At 36.4% G+C, this 20,789-nt stretch overlaps 1 protein-coding gene across 1 annotated transcript in view; it reads left to right on the plus strand.

The window, feature by feature from the left end:
• WNK1 (WNK lysine deficient protein kinase 1) overlaps window positions 1-20,789 on the plus strand; it is a 122,050-nt gene that overhangs the window by 91,394 nt on the left and 9,867 nt on the right. The window contains 15 exon segments of the mRNA XM_037514591.1: window positions 2,529-2,675; window positions 3,874-4,332; window positions 5,031-5,312; window positions 5,996-6,093; window positions 6,199-6,361; window positions 8,279-8,395; window positions 8,706-8,879; window positions 9,089-9,146; window positions 9,284-9,406; window positions 9,902-11,325; window positions 12,714-12,797; window positions 14,656-14,739; window positions 15,381-15,441; window positions 18,204-18,277; window positions 19,691-20,340. Of these exon segments, the coding sequence (XP_037370488.1) occupies window positions 2,529-2,675; window positions 3,874-4,332; window positions 5,031-5,312; window positions 5,996-6,093; window positions 6,199-6,361; window positions 8,279-8,395; window positions 8,706-8,879; window positions 9,089-9,146; window positions 9,284-9,406; window positions 9,902-11,325; window positions 12,714-12,797; window positions 14,656-14,739; window positions 15,381-15,441; window positions 18,204-18,277; window positions 19,691-20,340 (3,998 nt within the window).

Raw genomic sequence — 20,789 nt, forward strand, 5'->3', positions numbered from 1 at the left:
TTCACTATTCCCAGATTCTGTATGTTATTGTACACAACATGTATAACTTTACGAAGTCAATACAAACACTGTGTGAGTGTAAACCTATAAGACAAATGTAAAAAAAAGAACCCTGCTCTCCAAATATTAAACAGGTGTTTGTCACCACAGATTCTACCTAAGACCCAACTTAAAGAGAAAGTATTATGCTCTTATAGCTGTAGTTAAGATCAAGATACTTGCATGTGAAGAGCTTGAATGACACAAGGTACAATGTTTCTAAATTAGTATACTTGTGTAATATGCAATTTTAGATATGTAAATTAATGACATAAATAACTGTAGTTATTTAAATATGAATTCCTTAAAGTTTAAATATATTGAGTTTAACCAAAAAGGGCTTTCTCTTTCATTCTCCTTTCTCAGTGGGAGAATGGGGAAACTGTCTTCATCCTGAGTTGCTTTATAGTTGGATATATGATATATTTTAGTTCCTAAAGATAAACTTTTTCTAATTCAACAGCCATTTGTTCATATTTTTTAAGTTAAAATAAGAATAGATTATCAGAAATAAATAAATAAGAATAAAACAAACATGACTCCTTTCACCAATATATTCCATGTTCTTATAGTGATTTTAATTTATGTAAGAAACAAGTAAGAAATAAGTATCAGGAGAGGAGATATTGCAGAGTATCAACTAGCAAAATATAGGATATTCATTAAGGTGGCTAGATATATAATAAATATACAAAGAAAAATAAAGTTCTGGAGATTTAATGTAGAGTATGGCAATTATCACTAATAATACTTACTGTATATTTGAAAATTGCTAAGAGAGTAGTTCTTTTTTTATTATTTATTCATTCATTCATTTATTTATTTATACAAGCACTGGGTACAGTCAGTAGCGCGGGAGGGTGAGAGAATTCACCAGAGCCAGAGTGGGGAGCAGAGCAGGCAGAAGGACCGAAGCACACTGCTGAGGGGAGCAGTGGGCGGCAGGAGAGGTTTGTGTGCCATGCGGGACCCTCCTCCAGTGGCCGGGGAGCAGCCAGGGATCGAACTGGCGCTTCAGAGGCTTCAGGCAGCTTCGCAACCCAGCACTCAACTGCTGCGCCACCAGGGAGGCCCGAGAGTAGTTCTTAAAAGTTCTTGTCATAAGAAAAAAAATTTTAACTGTAGTAATGGTTGTTAACTAGATTTATTGTGGTGATCATTTTGCAATATATACATATATCAAATCATAGTTTACATCTTAAGCTAATACTTATTGATTATATCTAAAATAGATGTTTCACATATATATATATCTATACACACACACACACACATATATATATCTATGTGAAACAAACAAATAGCTTATTTTATACCAGCAGAGTAACTCATTAGTTGTTTGGATAGGGACAACATTTGAAAGGCTATTGGTTGTAGCATTATTTTAAGTAGCAAAAAAAAAAAAAATCAAGTGTTGACCATTAGGATATTGAAGTCAATGATAACTGAAATAAAAATGACATGTCATAGACCAGTATTAATAGAAAGGGAATGTTTTTGTTTTGTTTTAACAAAAAGAAAAAGAAAAATGTGCCTATGAGTAAATCACCACTTATGCTAAGACAAAAACCCATAAAGGTGGTATGCCAACCCACCAATAGCAATTGCTTCTGGAGAATTAGGGTCTAGGTGTATTTTCACTTAATTTTATAGTGTGATATAATTAGAATTCTTATTACAGGTGTTTATTAATTTTTTATTTAAAATTTTAATTTTAGCTATTAAAGAGTTTTGATAGTCAACTATATAAAGTTCCATTTTTGTTATGCAGGAATGGGCCATTAATTTTGGGATGATGGTCTTATGTTTGTTTGCTTGATTTATTACAAAATTTAATATTTGGATACAATTATATGTCTTGTGTTATTAAGTTTAATATTGTACCAGAGCCCCTACCACATGGCTGATTCCAGATATCTTTCTCTTTGTCCTACTATGAGTGATAGTGCCCTTTATTTCAAAGAAGAAAACCTCAGTTTGGCAGTAAAATAAGTAAATGGTAAATTCACAATTTAATTATTTTGATTAAGCAGTTTTTCAAGCAAATTAATTATACAGTAGATAAAATAGTTTAAGGGAAAAAATTAAAGGAAGAGATTGGATTAATTTAATATAGGACAAATTTGAGAGCCAATACCAGAAATAGTAAAAAAGGTGGGGGGGGCGTACAAGAGAGGATTACTTGGATGTTGGATATTGTATCTAAAAATGTTTGCAAATAACCTGCTGTTGGGATAAAGGAGGATGTTGGGTGAGGAACTAGTGGTGACTCAAGTTTTGGAACATTGGTTATGTGTTCTTGGTGGTTTATCAACAAAAAAACATCAGTGGAACATGAAAAATGTAAAGGGGAATTGATTCATTGGGTTTGTTCATGTTTTGATTACTGAAATTGCCATTACATAGACAGTGAAAATCTTAGGCAAATACTTCCTTGGAAACGTGCTATTGACAACTTAAAACTGAGTAATAAAATCTTATTCTCACAGCAGGGAATACAGCAAACAGTCCCTCCTCAACAGGCAGTGCAGTATTCACTTCCACAGACATCAACCTCTAGTGAGGCCACTACTACACAGCCAGTGAGTCAACCTCAAGCTCCACAGGTCTTGCCTCAAGTATCAGCTGGAAAACAGGTAAACTATTTGATTTCTAAAAGAAAGCTTAAAGGAAGAAAGCTAAAAAGGATCTGTATGTAACTTGTCCTTTTGTGTGGATAGGCTTCTACCTTAATAGTAAAGTAATGAAATTGGTTAGTTTCGTGACAAAAATTGTTCCTTTTGTCCTTATGCATTGGTGAATGGTACATACCATAGTCCATAACCATGGTAGTTGGTAAATAGGTATATACTGACAGCAGTGACAATCCAAAAGGGTTTATCAGTCTAAAATCATTTTGATAGGTATTAAAATTGATGGGTTAAATGAAGATGCTTTGGTAACTGAACCTGTGACATTTTCTAGAATTTTATCAGCTACATTTAATATTCTGGATTTGCAACTATGCTGTATTTTCATGTAGAACTTTATATTATTTCCTCCTTCATTGCCTACTGACAATAGGTCATAAAAACCCCTTATATCAAATGGTTTCTTTCTAATTACTTGCAAAGTACTCTTTGGGAAGCTATGCTTTTTTCAAAGGCCTTTTACAATCTTTCTTCATTGGGGATTATTGTGCTTGTCTTTTGGCATAGTGTGGTGTTTCTGGCATATATTATTGTATCTGAAGTGCTGTGAATTATGAAATGTACGATTTTATGCAATTGTGAGAGTTATCTCAGTTTGACAAATATTTAAATGATGAAGTGGTAGAAAGGGATGCTTGCATCCTAGAATCAGTAGAATAAGATAATTACACCAAATTTTATAGGCTTTTGTCAGACTTAAGAATTATAGAAGCAATTTGGGTAAAATTAACTTCATTGGGAAGGAATTTCACTTGAATTTCACTACTGGTGTAATAGCAGTATAGACTTAGTGATAGCAAATATACCAGTGCATTATGGTATGTGAAATATATCTCATTAAAACTGTTGTTAAAAAAAAAACCTCCTATGAAAGGATCCTCTTTTTATTGTTAAACAATGAAAGCTTTGCAAAATTTTCTGCAATCAAAGATAATGGGACAATAGTCAGTCTATCAGCCTCTGTGTCCTGCTATCCTTTCCCTATTCTTATGTGGCATATTAACGTACACTAATGTATGCAGGGTTGATTGTTTTATTTTATTTTTTAATTTTCCTTCTTTTTGGCTAATATAACTTGCTTTTGGCAGCCTTGCTTTTTTTTTTTTTTTTTTAAAGTCTGTTTTGTTTTTCTCTACCTTCTCAGCTTCCAGTTTCCCAGCCAGTACCAACTATTCAAGGCGAACCTCAGATCCCAGTTGCAACACAACCCTCAGTCGTTCCAGTCCACACTGGTGCTCATTTCCTCCCTGTGGGACAGCCACTCCCTACTTCCTTACTCCCTCAATACCCTGTCTCTCAAATTCCCATATCAGCTCCTCATGTGTCTGCAGCTCAGACAGGTTTCTCATCCCTGCCCATCACAATGGCAGCTGGCATTAATCAGCCTCTGCTTACCTTGGCTTCATCTGCTACAACAGCTGCAATCCCAGGGGGATCAACTATGGTTCCTAGTCAGCTTCCAACCCTTCTGCAGCCTGTGACTCAGCTCCCAAGTCAGGTTCACCCACAGCTTCTGCAACCAGCAGTTCAGTCCATGGGAATACCAGCTAACCTTGGACAAGCTGCTGAGGTTCCACTACCCTCTGGAGATGTTCTGTACCAGGTATTGTGTTGACTGACATAAAGAAGGGCACCAGAGGGTCTGGTTCTAATAGTACACCGTCCAGGACGTGAAAATCTAATCAGAGTACCTAGCAATAACAAAAGTTGTTGATCTCTTAAATAGTAAAATTCTAAGAAAGGATAGGATGATGATAGCTGATGATTTCATTTCTGTTTTTTCTTAAGACATCTCTTGGGAGAGAATGGTTGTCTCTATATTCACTATAATCTGATTAAATTCTAGATATGGCTAATAGTAACATACATCGGTCTAATTTTTTTAATAGGTAAATAGAGTTAGCCAACATGGTATCAATAAAAAGCTGCAGGGTTTGGATTTAGGTTAGCATGTTATCACAGGAATGACTGAAACCTTGGAGAGTTTTCACATTCTTCCATTTGAGATTTGCTAAAAGTAATTTGTTTGTTTTTTTAAGAGGTAACTAAGTATTGTTCCTATTTAAATAGTCTCCCAAAGGGGGAGAAAACCCAGCTATTTAAAGTATAATTGTAGAGACTATCCCCTAAATTGAAATTGGACAGCCATTTCAAGAATCATCTTTAAATCTTTAAATTATTATAGATGAGCTGCTATTCTTTGCTGTATGCTTTTCTCTCTTTTTTTTTTTCCATGTCTTGCTGTTTTGCTAATTTGATTATCCAACCTGCACTAACTTGCCTTCCTCATTTCTATCACAGGGCTTCCCATCTCGACTACCACCACAATACCCAGGAGATTCAAACATTGCTCCCTCTTCCAGCGTGGTTTCTGTTTGCAACCCTTCTACGCTCTTATCCCCTCCCATGCCAACAGAAGCTTTGGCTACACCAGGTTACTTTCCTACAGTGGTGCAGCCTTATGTTGAATCAAATCTTTTGGTTCCTATGGGCAGTATAGGAGGACAGGTTCAAGTGTCCCAACCAGCAGTGAGTTTAGCACAACAAGCCCCCACAACATCCTCCCAGCAAGCTGCTCTGGAGGTAAATTGAATTCCTTGCATGTTTATATATAAAACACATATATAATGTATAAAAATGAAAAAAGAGTAACACAGGTTCCCCTGATTTAGAACTCATTTGGAAACTATTTCAAACTAACTTCTGAATGACTTTTTCTTACAGCAGAATGAAATGCCAATGTGGGGGCCTTGTTGCCACTGGCGGTTCTGTTGGGAAGTGAGTGTGCCTTGGAGAATAACCCTATTAGCACTTCACTTCTCTAGCTAGTACTTTAGCCATTACTGTTATCCTTTCACAAATTCTTGCCATTGGCAGTCATAAGAATATCTTATCCTGCTGTGCTCCCAATAATCATTTTTGCCCTACTAGGAGAAAGGTCTGAATCATCTTTGCACTTTCTTTTGCCTGCCCTATTGCACACTTCTGGTAAGATGCTGTCTGCATGGCAAGTTGTAGTTTCTCACTACCTGGCAGCTATGTTGGCTGATGTCACACCATGCAGTCTCTACCAGAGATTAGCTTTAGAAATTTACTTTGGAATTTTAAGACCACTGTCTCTAGATGCCGAATATTGAGAATTACTTGTAAATATAGTGCTTCTCAGACATAGGGGAGGGATAATTAAAAAAAGGGAATAGTTATTGGGGATGGTGAATAATAAAATCTGTCACTGCTAAGATTTGAATTATCCTTTCTATTCACAGAGTACTCAGGGAGTCTCTCAGGTTACTCCTTCAGAGCCAATTCCAATAGCACAGCCACAGCCTACCCAGCCTACCACTTTGGTCTCTTCTATAGACAGGTATGTAAAAGTAAAATTCTCCCTCCTTGACTGGTAGGTAGGATGGCATAAAACTTATAAATATCATACACTTATATCTCATATTATTAACTTTTTTTTTTGAAGTGCACATTCAGATGTTGCTTCAGGTATGAGTGATGGCAATGACAATGTCCCATCATCCAGTGGAAGACATGAAGGCAGAACTACTAAACGACATTATCGAAAATCTGTAAGAAGTCGCTCTCGTCATGAAAAGACTTCACGTCCAAAATTGAGAATTTTGAATGTAAGTATTGCTGGTTTGTGGTTTTCATATAGTTAGTTGATGTCATTTAAATATTTCTTAAGGCTCAGGTGTATTGAGGAAAGTTTAGTGTGTTCTGAACACCTGAATCTATTGTTACTTTCCATATTTCTGTGATAAGGCTCTAGTTACATTTCAGAAAAAGAGACCCATATCAAGAACAGAAACAACAAGTGTTGGCAAGGATGCAGAGGAAGAATAATTGTCATACACTGTTAGTGGACATGTAGACTGGTCCAGCCTCTATAGAGAAAACCTCTATAGTTTGGAGGTTTCTCAAAACATTAAACATAGGTCTACCATATGACCCAGCAATCCCACTCACGGATAGCTACCTTAAGAAAGCAAAAAACATGAATTGGAAGGAATGTGTGTACTATGTTCATTGCTGCACTATTTATGTTAGCCAAGTTATGGAAACAATCTTTAAGTCCCTAAGGACAGATGAGTAGATTAAGAAGATGTGGTATAGGGCCTTCCTGGTGGTGCAAGCGATTGAGTGCAGTGCTGTGAAACTGTCTAGAGCTTCTGCAGTGCCAGTTCGAACCCCACCAGCTGCAGAGCAACCCACATGGCATGGCAGACCTCTCTTGACTCGCCCGCTGCTCCCCTCAGCAGTGTATTTCAGTCAGTCTGCCTGTTTTGTTCCCTGCTCTGTCTCCGGTGAATCTTCTTACCCTCCTGCACATCTGGCCTGTACCCCTGTTCTTGTATAAATAAATAAATCTTTAAAAAGAAAAAAAAAAGATGTGGTATATAAACACAGTACTACTCCACTATTTAAAAAAAAATGAAATATTTCCATCTGCAACAACATGGATAGAATTGGCAGGGATAATGCTAATGAAGTAAGTCAGAAGGAAAAAGATCAGATGGTTTCACTTATATGTGGAATATAGAGAAACAATTCAAAGATAAAACCAGGGCCTCCCCTGGTGGCGCAGCGGTTGAGCGCTGAAGTGCGAAGCTGCCTGCAGCCTCTGCAGCGCCAATTCAATCCCCAGCCAAAGGGTGAGGGTCCCACATGGTGCCACTGACCTCTCCTGCCACTCCTGCTGCTCCCCTCAGCAGTGTACTTCAGTCTGTCTGCCTGTTCTGTTCCCCGTTCTGGCTCTGGTGAATTCTCTCACCCTCCCGTGCTTCTGACTGTACCCAATGCTAGTATAAATAAATAAATAATTCTTTAAAAAAAAAAAAGATAAAACCAAACCAATAGCAAACCCTAGAAATCTGACTGTAGAGGCTAGCAGAAAGGAAGAGAGAGTATGAGAGCAAAATATGTAGGGGCCAATGGACTGTGGTAGAAGACCATAGTTCCATTGGTTGTGGGTATGGTGTGGTGACGTACTCTGAAAGGTGATCCTTTATCTCTGAATCCTATGCATTGTTGTAAACCAATTTATTTCAGGGGTTTTTTTTAATTATTTCTTGCTTAAATGTTTGATTTAATTATATCTTTTTTAAATATAGGAAAAGAATAAAGAAGTTTACTTTGTGGGGCCTCCCCTGGTGGCACAGCGGTTCAGCACTGGGCTGCGAGGCTGCCCACAGCCTCTGCAGCGCCGGTTCGTTCCCCGGCCACTGGCGTGGGTCCCACAAAAAAAAAAAAAAAAAAAAAAAGAAGAGGAAGAAGTTTACTTTGTAGATGAAAGACTTCATATTCCTTCCATAGTCTTTATTGCAGTCTTCATTGCATTGAAGATCAGTTAGTTACACAAAGGCTAATCATCGTCAAAGGTTTCCTTATTCTTAGTATGGAGGCAAAGTGCCGGTTATCCAGGGAGTAGTGACATCAGGGTTAAGTTCGTGTGGTAATCTGCGTTACTTTCTCAAAATCAGTAACAAAGCTGTGAATGTATCCTCTGAAATATGTAGTGCTTTTTTCTTTTTTCTTTCTAGGTTTCAAATAAAGGTGACCGGGTAGTAGAATGTCAGTTAGAGACCCACAATCGGAAAATGGTTACATTCAAATTTGATTTAGATGGTGACAACCCTGAGGAGATAGCAACAATTATGGTATGTCTGCATTTTGAATTCCACATTTGGTATTAGTACTTGATCTTAATATCCACTGCCCTACATAAATATGCAGTATTTTGTAATCTATTTTGGCATTAAGCACTTCTTTCATTCTGACTATAAATAATGTACTAAGCCTGTGATTTAGAAATGTTTTTGTCTCAGACGTGTCTAAATAGGCATTGCAAAACTCACATAGCAAATAAAAGCAGGTGTTACGCAGATAGAGCAGAAGTCATGGAAGTGGTAATTGAAAAACGTAAAACCTGAGAAACTTTATTAAACTGACATCATATTTTTGTTACAGGTGAACAATGACTTCATTTTAGCAATTGAGAGAGATTCATTTGTGGATCAAGTGCGGGAAATTATTGAAAAAGCTGATGAAATGCTCAGTGAGGATGTCAGTGTGGAGCCAGAGGGTGACCAGGGATTAGAGAGTCTACAGGGAAAAGATGACTATGGCTTTTCAGGTTCTCAGGTAGGTTTACCATTCCCATTGTGAAACTTTGTTTACTTGAAATATTTCTATAATGCAGAATTTGCCATGCAAAAATGTCCCATGATACCACATTACAACTACGACGGAAATTATCAACCATTGATAGCCTCTTTACATGTGGTCATTTTGTTTTGCCTAATTGTTGAGATTGCATTTGAGAATCAATTTAATTCCTTTGTTTGTTACAGAAACTGGAAGGAGAATTCAAACAACCACTTCCTGCATCTTCCCCACCACAGCAAATAGGTGAATTTCTTTCATATCTTTGTTTTCTTTTATCAAAGATGGTTTAAACCATGATGAAATCGTGAAGCTGCATATTGGTGGTCGTGTGTGTTTGTGTAAGTAAAACATTGTTAAGTGGTCTTCTTCTTTTTAACCAGGCATTACTACTAGTTCGTTAACTCAAGTTGTGCATTCTGCTGGAAGACGGTTTATAGTGAGTCCTGTGCCAGAAAGTCGTTTACGAGAATCAAAAATTTTCAGCAATGAAATATCAGATACAGGTAAGGGAATTTTTTACCACATACTTGTGTAAATTCTATAGTTTCTCTGCTATATTGCAAGTGTGGTCATCAAGCAGTAGTTCAAGTGATGACATAGACAATAAAGAGTAGAAAAATTGAGATTATGACTAGCAGATAAACTATATGAAGGATGGGAATAGATGATGAATAGAGAGGGTAAGAGAAAAATAGCCCAAAAGAATGGCCATACTAGATACACTAGAAGACACTGTGTAGATACAATAGTATGTTTGGTTTCTCCATTTAATACTATTGTATGCGCTTTGAGATTACTCTGTATTGTTCCTCATACAAGCTTATTTTGATCAAATTGCTATTTAACTTTGAGTTAGAGCCTCTTCATTTCCTTGGAGAGGTTTTTAGCTTTGTTGGTATGTGGCATTGTTTTAAACCAAAAATAGATTTTTAGGACAGTCTTTTGAATATTCTCCTTTTTAAATGAACTGATTCTAAACATACTGTTTTTCCTTTCAGTTGCTGCTTCAACATCTGGAATGAACTTGTCTCACTCTGCTTCATCCCTTAGTCTACAGCAGGCTTTTTCTGAACTTAGGCATGGCCAAATGACAGAAGGACCCAATACAGCACCTCCCAATTTTAGTCAGACAGGACCAACATTTCCAGTAGTACCTCCTCCAGCAATGAGTAATATTGCTGGAGTTCCAACCCCAACAGCAGCCACATCTTCAGTATTAGTCCCTGCAACTAGCAGCCCTCTTAATGCCATCTCCACATCAGTAATTCAATCTGATATTACAGTACCCACTGAAAAAGGGGTTGTTGGGGCTGCCACCAGCTCATGTGTAATAACTTCAAGTGGTCTCCCTATACCACCTGCCTCTGAATCACCAGTACTTTCCAATGTGGTAACAAGCATCACCATACCTGCCATTGTCTCGATATCAACATCCCAGTCAGTTCAGGCTCCCATATCTGGGACCATTGTTTCTAGTATAGGCACTTACCCGTCTGTACCACTTTCAACACCTTCAGCCTCTGCAGTGGGCAATGCTGCTGTCCCAGGTGCTAAGCCTCCACCTGTATTATCTCAGCAGACAGCAGGCAGTACTACTGGGGGAGCCACATTAACATCAGTTTCTACTACCACTTCATTTCCATCCCTTCAGCTTAGCTGCAGCACCTCTGCGCCTACTCTAGCTGAAACAGTGGTGGTTAGTGCACACTCACTAGATAAAACATCTCATAGCAGTACAACTGGATTGGCTTTGACCCTCTCAACATCATCTTCCTCTTCTTCCCCTGGAGCAGGAGTATCTAGTTCTATTTCTCAGCCTGGTGGATTGCATCCCTTGGTCATCCCACCAACTATAGGTTCTACTCCTGTCCTTCCACAAGCAGTAGGACCTACTGCTACACCATTATTACCCCAAGTACCTAGTATCCCACCCTTGGCACAACCTGTTGCCAATGTGCCTGCTGTACAGCAGACACTAATTCATAGTCAGCCTCAACCAGCTTTGCTTCCCAACCAGCCCCATATGCATTGTCCTGAAATAGATGCTGATACACAGCCCAAAGCTGGGATAGATGATATAAAGACTCTAGAGGAAAAACTGCGATCTCTCTTTAGTGAACACAGTTCATCTGGAGCTCAGCATGCCCCTGTCTCACTGGAAACATCACTAGTAGTAGAGACCACTGTCACGCCAGGCATCCCAACCACTGCTGTTGCCCCAAGTAAACTCATGACTTCCACTACAAGTACTTGCTTACCACCAACCAGTTTACCAATAGGAACAACTGGTTTGCCAGCAATGCCAGTGGTTACACCTGGGCAAGTTTCTACACCAGTGAGTTACGTTTCAGCCTCAGTCAGCACTGCACCAGGAGTGAAGCCTGTAACTGCTCCAGCAAAGCCACCTTTAACTAAGACTCCTGTAAGATTCTTGTTTAGACATAATTTGATAACTGTGATCATGCTTTCCACCAGTAATTGCAAGTTATTAATGTAGTTATAATGCTGCCTGGCCTATTGTGGCATTGATTAAATATATTGCAGGTGATTGAGGATATGTGTACATTGATCATGGGATTTTTTTTCTTTTGAAATATGATATTAATTATATCTTGCAATTTTCTCAGACTATATTAATCAGGTAAAATACAGGTACTTCTTCCCAATTGCTCCAAACTTGAAGGAATTTTATATCCCAAAAGGAAAATAAATGTACCTGCTGTCAGATTATTCATAGTAACATCCATTCACAATCTGTTTCAGTGAAGATAAAGCAGATTTTCTGTTTTCCTTAAACTGCACATGATCAAGTTGGGGTTTATAAAAAAAATTGGAAGTGGGTAATGACATTGATAAGAGGAAGAAAAGAGAATCTAATCCTAGGAATAAAATAACTAAAATGTTTTCTAGTTCTGCTGTGGTAGATTTCCTCTCATTCTGCTTCTTTAACCTCTGGTCTTCTCCAAATAACAACACTGTATTTTTTTTCTACTGTATTGTATGCTTCACTTATCTTTCTGCTTTGCCATTCATATGAAAGTCTTTTTTTTTTTTATAATATAGAGGCGTCCACTAAGATAAAATACAAATTGCTTTATAGCATTAGATTTTTGGTGCTTTTTTTAATCAGACCTGCCCCTTGCTTATTTCTGAAATTTTTTTTTTTTTAAGATTTGTTTTATTCATGCATACAAGAGCTGGGGTGTAGGCTAGAGGTATGGGGATGGGGTGAGAGGATTCACCAGAGACAGCATGGAGAGCAGATCAGGCAGATTGAAATAACACTGCTGAGGGGAGCAGCGGGCGGGACAGGAGAGGTCTGTTGCACCATGTGGGTTAGCTCCCTGACCAGGGATCAAACTCTTGATGCAGTGGCTGTTGATAGCTTCATGGTGCTGAGACTTAGCCCCTTGCACCACCAAGGAGGCCCCCTATTTCTGAATTGTTTTAAATTCTCAGAAAAGTCTTCTTGATTTTAGGAAAAGCCTGATAGGTAATACTGTACCAAGTAAGTGGTTCAAGAATATCTGGACTGTGCCTGTCATGTCCTATACCCTTTTTTCTCTATTTTCCTTAGGGAATAACTTTTTACTAAATTTTACTATTAACTTTATTGGTATCTTATAGTAGTATCACTGATATAATTCCTTCTTTCAAGATAGATCCCAGAGTGTAACCCAGGTGACAAACATGCCTTACTTAGATAGTTTATTCTTAGGCTTCTGCATTCAGATTAGTTGGTTTGCTCTTCATTGTACATTCTTTACTCTTAGTGTCTCATGAACTTGAATTTCCCTTCATTGTCTATAGGTGCTGCCAGTAGGTACTGAACCTCCAGCTGGTACTCCACCCAGCGAGCAGCTGCCACCTTTTCCAGGACCTTCACTAACTCAGGTGCCCCAAGACTTGGCAGTTATCTTTTTGTGCCCTGGCTTTCTTTCACAAAGCTTATTTAAATTCTCCATTGCATGATCTCAGCTTCTCACTCCTATTTAATTTTCATTAGTAACAACTTTCTTTTAAATCAGTATGGTAAATGACTCAGACCTTACTTAAAAGAACTTTACAGTTCTTTTGTTTGTAATGTTGCTTAAAGTTATCTAGAAAACTCTTAATATTTTTTCATATCTCATGAAGGAAGAAAATAGCAAAAATTGACACTGGCTAAATAACTCCAATCATTCACACTTTGTGGAATAGTGAAATTGTATCTTCGTATGAGATTAGGTTCTGTACCATTATAAAAGGAAAATATTATTATATGTAATGAAAATTGATTTTGACAGCTCCCTAGGAAATGTTACTACATTGATAATTCCCTTTTTTATGAGTTCAATGCAGCAAAGTTTTTATTTGAATATTTTACATTTGTTTCAGTGATGATGTAGGAGACTTACATATAGGTGAATAAAGGGTCGTGTTCATGAAAAATGTATTATGTCTTTAAATATCAAAACTACATAGCTCAGCTAACATAAGATTACTCATAGAGGAACTGAAACCAGCAACATGAATGTGAGATTTCCCTCTTATACTCACTTGTGCTCATTTGATGAAATGGTGGTCAGAATTGCCTACAATATTTTTTTTTTGCCTACAATATTTAAATTATTTCCCTTTCCCACCCCACCATCCAGCCCATTTAGTTAAATTTCCATAAGGAAAATACTCATTACAAATCCATTATATTCATAGTACTTGGGAAAACTCTAGAAAGGGACAAACTAATAAGCATTGAAAGTGAATTAGGAATTTATTTTAGTATCATAGGTTAAAAAAAAAAACACCATGGTAAATTACCAACTTGGGAAGTCTGAATTATCCCTACTTCTTCCATCCCAGATATATATATAATAGGACATGGTTTAAATAATTTGCCATAATAGAGTATTTACTCCAAGAGAACCACTTTATCAGCCACTGGATTTTGAAAAAGTTGCATTGTGAAAGTGTATAAATTAGGCGTTTTAAATCTCTCATATAAAAACTTGGTGTTTGAGCTAAGAGACGAGAGCTCAAGGTATGAAAAAACAGTAAATAAGATATGTGGAGGGGTTCTGGTCAGTGATAGCATCTACCTACAGAGGGATAAGGCTGTAAGAGAATAAGTTGATAGAAGCCCAGATAGATATAGGGTTAAAAGACTGTGGCAAAGGGTAAAAGGTTATGGTTGTGGGTGGGTGATTTGAGGCCTGGTCTCTAGGATGGAATGAATGCCCAGACTTCAGTTCCTCCTTGCTGCCATCTATAGTATATAAAAACTTAAATTGTTAACACTTGAAAAAGTAACGTTGGTTGATAGTGACATATAAGATAATGCCATCTTTTGGTCATAAGGACATATTCTCAGAAAGATGGACAAAACTGAAAAATACGAAACATATAATATTCTAAGTATATTAATAAATCCTGATCAATTTTGCAGAATGTATTTTTAAAGAGAAGACTGACAATTTTTGTATCACTTTGAGTAATATCATATATAGATGGCAAAAAAAGACTTTGAAACTCTAGAAACATAAACATAGTTAAGTTTCTCTCTAAGACTTTGAGAGATTGACTTAATTTTTGAGACTCATCCAAGCAGTTTAACTAAATTGGATTTAGGATGTTGAGATTTGTGTTCAGAGAATAGATAGATGTTATATTGTGGTCATCTAAAGCGTAAAACAGTATGTCTCCTATAATTTGGCTATATATAGCATCTCTGAATATGTCAAAATTTAATCTTGCTGTGGTGGTTTTCATGCAGTCCCAGCAGCCTCTAGAAGATCTTGATGCTCAGTTGCGAAGAACACTTAGTCCAGAAACTATTGCGGTGACATCTACAGTTGGTGTAAGTGCTGAAAATCTTAATAAAATCTTCTCATAACCCTAATGTAGTATGTTTCTAGAACATACTAAGCTGTAACCTCAAACCATTATCAGTCTCTTTAGCACCTACTCAGAGTCTTTGCTTATTCCAGTCAATAGAATGAGATAGACTAACAAAAGAGTAGCACTGATCCAGTAGTGTAGCTATGGGAAATACTTGATTTGAAAGATGCTTTCTTGTCTTATATCTGAATTGTATACCACAGATCAAGCCTATGATTTTGTATTTAAGCTTTGGAGGAGATTATACTTTTCAGTTTTAAATTCTTCATTTATTCTTGTGACACAGTAATTAATGTTCTGATTAAAACTACTTTTCTGTGAATATCCATGTATTCTGTGAAAAAAATTAAGCAAAGTAGAAGAGTTTAAGACTAAAAACTTTAAAAATTTGTCTTATTTTGTATCACTTACTTTTAGCCTGCTTTAAAAATAAAATAGGAAATTCCCTCAGACATGTGTTTCTTTACATATATACTATCTTTCTTCCCCTTTTTTTTTCCTTTTCTGCCATTTATAAAGACCAGAGTAAAAGTAGCAGGATAAAAGTTTAAGAATGACTGAAACTAAAGATTTTGTGGTGTCTCTGTGTATATTTTGCAGCCTGTGTCCATGGTGGCTCCAACAGCAGTTACAGAAGCAGGAGCACAGCTTCAGAAGGATGGTAAGATGCATCCTTCTTAGTTAATTACCACTTCCAGCCCTTCCGTGTGAATTCATTATAGAGGTTAACTGTTTCAGAGACACATCTCTTGAGAATGTAGGTGTACTTGAGACTATTTTAAGGAACACTTTTTACATATTTCATGACCAAGAAACATTGATACTATTATTAAGAGCATGAAATATTAGTAAAGGAATAGATCTTTTACAGTTGTTTATTTTTTTCAAGGGAGACATACAAGGAGTAATGATAGTTTCTTAGCATAAGGCTCTTTGTTACTAAGTAGGTCACATCCTTGCTATGAAAGATTAGGAAATGCAAGTATATTTATAAAAGTTAATTTACTCTTGACTTTTGTGACACCAAATATTATAGAAGTAAGAGATAAACCTAAACAGCATGGGTGATAGAAACACACATCTTAAGATTTCCATTTATCTTAATTGAAAGCATTACTTTATCTATTTTGGAGTCTTTAGAATTGGCATGTTCATAAATAAATCTCTTTTGATGGCCATATTTCCAACTTTATTTTGTAAAAATTACCCATACCAACAAAAATGTATAAGAACTTTTATCACCATGTGCTTAGCCGTAAGTTCAAATCAGCTTACGTCATTGAATTGGTTTTTACCAATTCATCAGTCCCACAGAACACGTGAGATTTAGTTTCTATTTTAGTCATGTTTTCTTTCCAAATTATTTATATTCATAAATGAAAATAATTAAATGTAGGCTGTAATTATTCAGTGTAATTTTCTATAGCACTTGCTTAATGTTAATTCTCTCTTTATAGTATTGATATATTCATCCTCAACACCATCAGACATAAATGTACTTTCCTAATATAAAAATAAGATTACCTGCATGCTATTACTTCTTCCTGTCTTCCTTAAATACTGAATTTCACTTGGAGACCTCTAAATTTTCAAGGCAATTACATTCTGAATTGACTCTCACTTTAAAATAAGTCACTTAAAATTAATGAACTAGACTAGAAAATTCTAGAAATGGACTGACCAAAGGGGAATGTAAAGTATGAAAAGGTAACTTTCTAATTCAGTGAGGAAAGGATGGTTCAGAACAACCAAACAGCTACCTGGAAAAAAACAAAGGTAGAACACTAGTGTACAACAAAATAAATGCCAAATGTATCAAAGTTGAAAAGTGATACCAGAAAATAATACTGTAAGAAAACAAAAGGATTATTTTTCTTTTGTTTTTTAAATTGTTTAGAGCAGAGTCAACAAATTTTCTCTGTAAGAGGACAAACAGTAAATATTTTAGGCTTTGCTGACCATATAGGTTTTCCCAGAACTACTCAAATCCCCTACGGTAGCCCAAAGGCAACAGTAGACAATAAATGATTATGTTCACTGTGTTCCAAAAAAATGTATTTACAGAAACATGCAGTGGGCTATATTTGGTTCATGGATCATAGTGTGCTGATCCCTGATATAAAGGAAGATGTTTAGTGTAATATTCAACCTAGAAACAGTAATAAATTTCAAATCTGCATTCAAAATAAAATAATTTGGCCCAAACATAACTATAAAACTGTGCTGTGTATGTGTGTATATTCATATCACAAGAAGGACTAGTTTTGCAAATGAAAAGTTTCTATAAGTTCAGCATGGACCAAAATATAATCCAACAAATCAGAAAAAGAAATATTTTCAAAAAAATTTGAAAATATTTAACTCCCTTCATGATAACAGAAATGTAAAGTAATTCTACAAGTGATAGATTTCTCATCTCTCATTGGTAAATTCAGAAGTTTACAACCTCTTTAGAGATCAGTTTAGTAATGTCTATCAAAGTATTCAGTGGAGATGATACAGTACTTTCATATTTAGGTATTTATTCCACAGTTCTAATGAGAATATTTATTAGAGAACTTTTATTATACCAACAAGTTCTGAGTAACTTAAATATCCATCAGTAGGAAGCCCTGTTCAAATATGGTAATTTTTTAAAAATTATATTTACACACACATATATGATGCATTTATACAGTGTAACACTACACAGCCAATTAAAAAAATGGAGACATTTATATATAATGACCTGAGATAGATCCCTGAAATGGAAATATCAAAGTCAGTAATCTACCAGTTGTATAAAATAAAGAAAATTTTGGTTCGTAGTTATAATATTGTTAGAATTAAACTCAAATGACTGTCCCTAGAAAGGAAGAAAGAGGAGGAAGTAGTTTAAAGTTGCTCAAACATACCTATCAATGAGTCTGACACTTATACTGCCCTGTTTTAAGATTTTGCATAAACTAGTTTCCCATAGCTGGTTTTCATTTTAAAATGGATCCTTAATATTCTAGGTAAAAATCATACCATTTATCTTTTAAGTAAAGAAATATTAACTGAATTCTTACTGCTGTTTCCCTATTTTTTATAGTATCTCTTAATGTTGTAGTTAACCTGGGAATCTGCTTTACTTATATACAACTTTTATTCCTTCAAATGATGTCATATCCTCTGTGCATATATACAAGGAAAGGTAGAATATTGATAATAAATTTGCAGACTAAAAATAAATCTAGTAGGACAGCAAATAATAGCACTTTGTCCTTGCTGGACAAAGCCTACAGGGAAAGGGAGGGAGGCAAAGGTAAGGAAATTTTTTTTACCTCTAATATTTTTTTGTCTGATATGTGCTTTCATTTTGCTATATTTCTGGCCAAAGGGAAAAGAAGCTAACTAAAAAGATGCTAATTTAAGTTGTTTTCTTCCTTTTCTTTGTTTCAGTTCCTCAAGTCACAGAAGGCCCTGTCCTCACAACTAGTTCAGGAGCTGGTGTTTTTAAGATGGGGAGATTTCAAGTAAGACGATTGATACCCTCTTTTGCCAGAAGGGAGAGTCTATATAATAAAAATATTTCCTACCTATTGGGACGTAATTTCCAATACAGTAATATATTTCTTTTACATAGCACTTCTAAAGCTTTTCATCATTTTCCCTCTTACAAATAATAGATGCTAATTAAAATATAGATACTTAGAACAGTAGAGAAACAGTGAATTATCATACCAATCCTCCCTTTCTACCTTCCCCCACTCCCACTCCATGATTACTCTTGGGAGTATATTTTTTTCCCTTGTATACATGTGTATTATCTAAAATTGACCCTGATTATCCTTTGAATGATACTTTGTAGCTTTTTTCCCTATCTAGTAGTTTACCTAACCATTCTCCTATTTCTAATTTTTTCAACATAATAAATGAAGTAACAGTAAACTTTTTTTTAAAAAGATGTATTTATTTATTCATACAAGCACTGGCTACAGTCAGAAGCGCGGGAGGGTGAGAGAATTCACCAGAGCCAGAGTGGGGAACAGAACAGGCAGAGTGACGAAATACACTGCTGAGGGGAGCAGTGGGCGTGGAGGAGACCCTCGCTGGTGGCCGGGGATCGTACCGGCGCTGCTGAGGCTGTGGGCAGCTTTGCAGTCCAGCGCTCAACCGCTGCACCACCAGGGGAGGCCCAACAGTAAACATTTTTATATATAACAATTTTTCAATGTTTAGGAATTTTTTTAGGATTAATTTCTGAAGTGGAAATATTGGGTCAATGTTAAATGATACCATATCATTTTTCTAGCTGTTTCAACAAGAGAGCATTTTCTGGCTCTTAGTACATCATACCAAAAAAGCTTTGAAAAAAATATAAATATTTTAACTGCTTCCTCAACTACTTTTCGTTTATTCTCATGATAATCTTGGATTTGGGGGTGGTAGGTGATTTTTTTTTGGCTTGCAAATTGTTATTTTATGAGTTTGTAGCTGGCCTGGGTTTGTGTTTATATATAGATGCGCTAACAAGGATCTGGATCCTCCTTTTAGTGCCACTTAGTTGTGTTGATTCTTGAAGCTTAGCTGTCAATTAACATTTATATTATATTTAATCTTGGTAGTTTTTCTTATACATAAGTAACCTTCAAGATTCCATGACCTATTATTTATATTTGCACTAGACAAGAATCAGAGTCCTTCTCATAATATAAGAAATGATAGTAAATCATATACTTAGCCAGCCATGCAGTATCTGCATCTCAGTACAGATGTTGTTCTTTGTAGTGGTATTCAATTTATTTTCATAGTCAAAGATGGAGGGACTTTTTAATCTAGCCTACTCAATGACTAAGAAATAGTGATTCCATTTTTTTATGAGCCATGCTAAAAATTAAATACTGGGAACTTTGTTTTTTAATCTCACCTTTGCCTCTTTCTATCAGGTTTCAGTAACAATGGATGATGCGCAGAGAGAGGGTAAAAATAAGTCAGAAGATGCAAAGTCTGTTCATTTTGAATCCAGCACTTCAGAGTCCTCTGTGCTATCAAGTAGTAGTCCAGAGAGTACCCTGGTGAAGCCAGAGCCTAATGGGATAACAGTCCATGGCATTTCTTCAGATATGCCAGATAGTGCCCACAAAATTCCTGCCTCAGAAACTGATCAGCCTACCAAGGTTGGACGTTTTCAGGTGACAACTACAACAAATAAAGTTGGTCGTTTCTCTGTATCAAGAACTGAAGACAAGATGGCTGAGGCGAAGAAAGAGGGACCAGTGGCAGCTCCTCCTTTAATGGATTTGGAACAAACTGTTCTTCCTGCTGTGATACCAAAGAAAGAAAAGCCTGAACTCTCTGAACCTTCACATCTGAATGGGCCGTCTTCTGACCTGGAGGCTGCCTTCCTAAGTAGGGATGTGGATGATGGTTCAGGTAGTCCACACTCCCCGCAACAACTGTGCTCAAAGAGCCTTCCTATCCAGAATCTAAGTCAAAGCCTTAGTAATTCATTCAACTCCTCTTACATGAGTAGCGACAATGAGTCAGATATTGAAGATGAAGACTTAAAGTTAGAGCTGCGACGACTACGAGAAAAGTAAGTATACTTTGTTCTATGAGAGAATAATGGTGGATATTAAGGTCTAACTCCTGGTGCCTAGATTAGTATTGTGTTCACTGCACTATGCTTACATCTCATTTCCATGATAGAAGGTAATATGAAAAAGCTAATTACCAGAATGTGGTTCTCTTGCGCTCATAAGCACCCATAGCATTTCTACTCACAGAACTTCTTCAGCACATTTTTAATTCTATAAATTTTTTAAGTATTGTTGTTACTAATAAAGTAGCACTTTTTATCATTGTTGACCTAATCTTAGCTACTGACTAGTCTGCCAAATGAATCCATTGATGGCACAGCTATGGAGATACTTTTAGCAGATTTTGTTGGTCATATTTTATAGATTAGATCAAAGTAGCGAATTCAGTACTCCTGCATATAGCCTCAAAAATCAGGAAATCTTGGGCCTCCCCAGTGGCACAGCG

This window comes from Talpa occidentalis, unplaced genomic scaffold (genome assembly GCF_014898055.3).
Source record: "Talpa occidentalis isolate TD23 unplaced genomic scaffold, MPIMG_talOcc4v2.1 talOcc4.16, whole genome shotgun sequence".
Taxonomy (NCBI): Eukaryota; Metazoa; Chordata; class Mammalia; order Eulipotyphla; family Talpidae; genus Talpa; species Talpa occidentalis.